This window comes from Aplysia californica, unplaced genomic scaffold (genome assembly GCF_000002075.1).
Source record: "Aplysia californica isolate F4 #8 unplaced genomic scaffold, AplCal3.0 scaffold00251, whole genome shotgun sequence".
Taxonomy (NCBI): domain Eukaryota; kingdom Metazoa; phylum Mollusca; class Gastropoda; order Aplysiida; family Aplysiidae; genus Aplysia; species Aplysia californica.
In genome coordinates, this window is record NW_004797521.1 from 107,546 (window position 1) to 110,318 (window position 2,773).

Sequence of the window (2,773 nt, forward strand, 5' to 3'; positions counted from 1 at the left end):
TCTGTGAGGTATGTTTCACTATGTGCATATGTTCCCCGGTCTCCTAGTGCATCGGAAAATGTTGGGCGAGTCCTGTGCGCTCATATGACCGTATGAATGCTGTTGCAAGCACTGTAAAATTACCCCAAAAAAGTTTCAGGTCCTAAAGTGTTTCTTTATACATGTGTAAATCCTTTTAGTTGTAGTAAGAGTTTTACAGCACTTGCAACACAATAAGGTCATAAACGTGCAGAAGATTACAGGAGTTACAAGAGAGCAACAAACACAAAAAAGAAGGAGGGGAGATAGAGACGATTGATTTTTCATAGTAAAGAAGGAGTACACCACACCAGAGCACCCGCCAACCACCCATGTGTAAATTCTTGGTATAAAGAACTGGTGAAGAACTAGGGGAACCATGTGTCCCATCAGACCTCCCACTGTGGGAGACAGCCTAGGAGAGGAACCATCAGACCTCCCACTGTGGGAGAGAGAGCCTAGGAGAGGAACCATCAGACCTCCCACTGTGGGAGAGAGAGCCTAGGAGAGGAACCATCAGACCTCCCACCATGGGAGAGAGAGCCTAGGAGAGGAACCATCAGACCTCCCACTGTGGGAGAGACCCTAGGAGAGGAACCATCAGGGAGAGACATCAGGGAGAGAGCCTAGGAAAGGAACAATCAGGGAGAGACATCAAGGAGAGACATCAGGGAGAGACCCTAGGAAAGGAACCCACCAGACCACCCACGGCCCCGCCAGGAGCGATCCACAGACAAAACAGCGTCCGTCAACACCAGAGATTGGACACATCCTGAACACACTGGGAGACTTTGGAAGACCTGTACATTGTAAGTGACAGCGACACAGGATGAGAACACACGACACTGGAAGACTTGTACATTGTAAGTGACAGCAACACAGGATGAGAACACACGACACTGAAAGACCTGTAGGCCTACATTGTAAGTGACAACGACACAGGATGAGAACACACGACACTGAAAGACCTGTAGGCCTACATTGTAAGTGACAGCGACACAGGATGAGAACACACGACACTGGGAGACCTGTACATTGTAAGTGACAGCGACACAGGATGAGAACACATGCCACTTTAGGTCTGTCGCTGGGGCAGGCAGGCAGGCAGGCAGGCACTGTCTCGTCTCGCCTCGTCTCCAGGGGTCGAGGGTCACATGTCAGACCACTACCGCAGTGAGACAAGGAGGCAGGGGAAGTAATTCATCAAGAGAATTGGTCCACCCAACGTTGTCGCTGTCACTTGTCACTGTCACTTCAGAGTTGTCACTGTCACTTGTCACTTCAGAGTTGTCACTGTCACTTGCCACTGTCACTGTAGCCACACACAACACCCACGTTGTCACTTGTCACTGTCACTTCAGAGTTGTCGCTGCCACTTGTCACTGTCACTTCAGCCACATACAACACCCACGTTGTCATTTGTCACTGTCACTTGTCGCTGTCACTTGAGCCACACACAACACCCACGTTTTCGCTATCACTGTCACTTGAGCCACACACAACACCCACGTTGTCACTTGTCACTGCCACTTGTCGCTGTCACTTGAGCCACACACAACACCCATGTTGTCACTTGTCACTGCCACTTGTCGCTGTCACTTCAGCCACACACAACACCCACGTTGTCACTTGTCACTTGCCACTGCCACTTGTCGTTGTCACTTGAGGAACACACAACACCCACATTGTCACTGTCACTCGTCGCTGTCACTATCACTTGAGCCACACACAACACCCACATTGTCACTTGTCACTGTCACTCGTCGCTGTCACTTGAGCCACACACATCACCCACGGAGAACAGACCCATCTTCTGTTGCAGCCTAGATGCTTATAGACAGTCGCCATGGCAACCAGCACAAGGGTGGAAGAGACAGCAGGCTGGCGGCTACAAGAGGCGGCCACGGCACGTAGAAGAGCCGCAGTAGCAGTAGAGGATCTTGTCAGGGACGCTGCCAACCTCATAGTTGTAGTCCCAGGTCAGCTCAGTGCCCGCACGGATGTACCTGAAACATCACGGGGGGGGGGGGAGATGATTGAACTAGGGGGCCCCACTCGCGTGACACATCTCACCTGGCTTCTACAAGCACCTTCTAAATATAACATGCAGTGTTTCCATTCTTCCAGCAATACAGGACAGCCAAAACACTGAATGTACCAAGTCAACAGACTCTTGGCAAACATCCCAAGTCAACATTTTCTTCATCCAACCCACACTTCACACATCCGACATACATCCGACCCACACTTCACACATCCAACCCACACTTCACACATCCGACATACATCCGACCCACACTTCACACATCCGACCCACACTTCACACACCCGACCCACACTTCACACACCCGACCCACATCCAACCCACACTTCACACATCTGACATACATCCAACCCACACTTCACACACTCGACCCACATCCAACCCACACTTCACACATCCGACCTACATCCAACCCACACTTCACACATCCGACCTACATCCGACCTACATACAGTTAGTACATGCGACACACAGGAGAACTTACTGTCCGGCGAAGAACGCGACCCAGGGAAACCTCAGGTCATGCGTGTCCACAAAGATGTTCTGGACAAACACGTTGGGCGAGCAGCTGTGCTGGAAGGACGAGGGAAACAACGCAGCTTTAGTCACTGACAGTAGGTACCACAAACCCAAATTTCAAAGTGCTTTGATCAAACTTATGTTTGTTGCATCATAAAGAACTATGCAAACCATGAACTTTGGTGTTTGAAT

The 2,773-nt window shown here is 50.5% G+C and overlaps 1 protein-coding gene across 1 annotated transcript; it reads right to left on the reverse strand.

The window, feature by feature from the left end:
- Nucleotides 1-279: 279 nt before the first annotated feature.
- On the reverse strand, nt 280-2,635 carry LOC101854506 (histone-lysine N-methyltransferase SETDB1; the record flags this gene model as incomplete). The annotated part of the gene is given in 2 exon segments (XM_013083731.1): nt 280-2,024; nt 2,547-2,635. Coding segments are annotated over 2 exon segments (207 nt in total), but the record flags the coding sequence as incomplete, so codon positions are not given.
- Between the last annotated feature and the right edge of the window lie 138 nt (nt 2,636-2,773).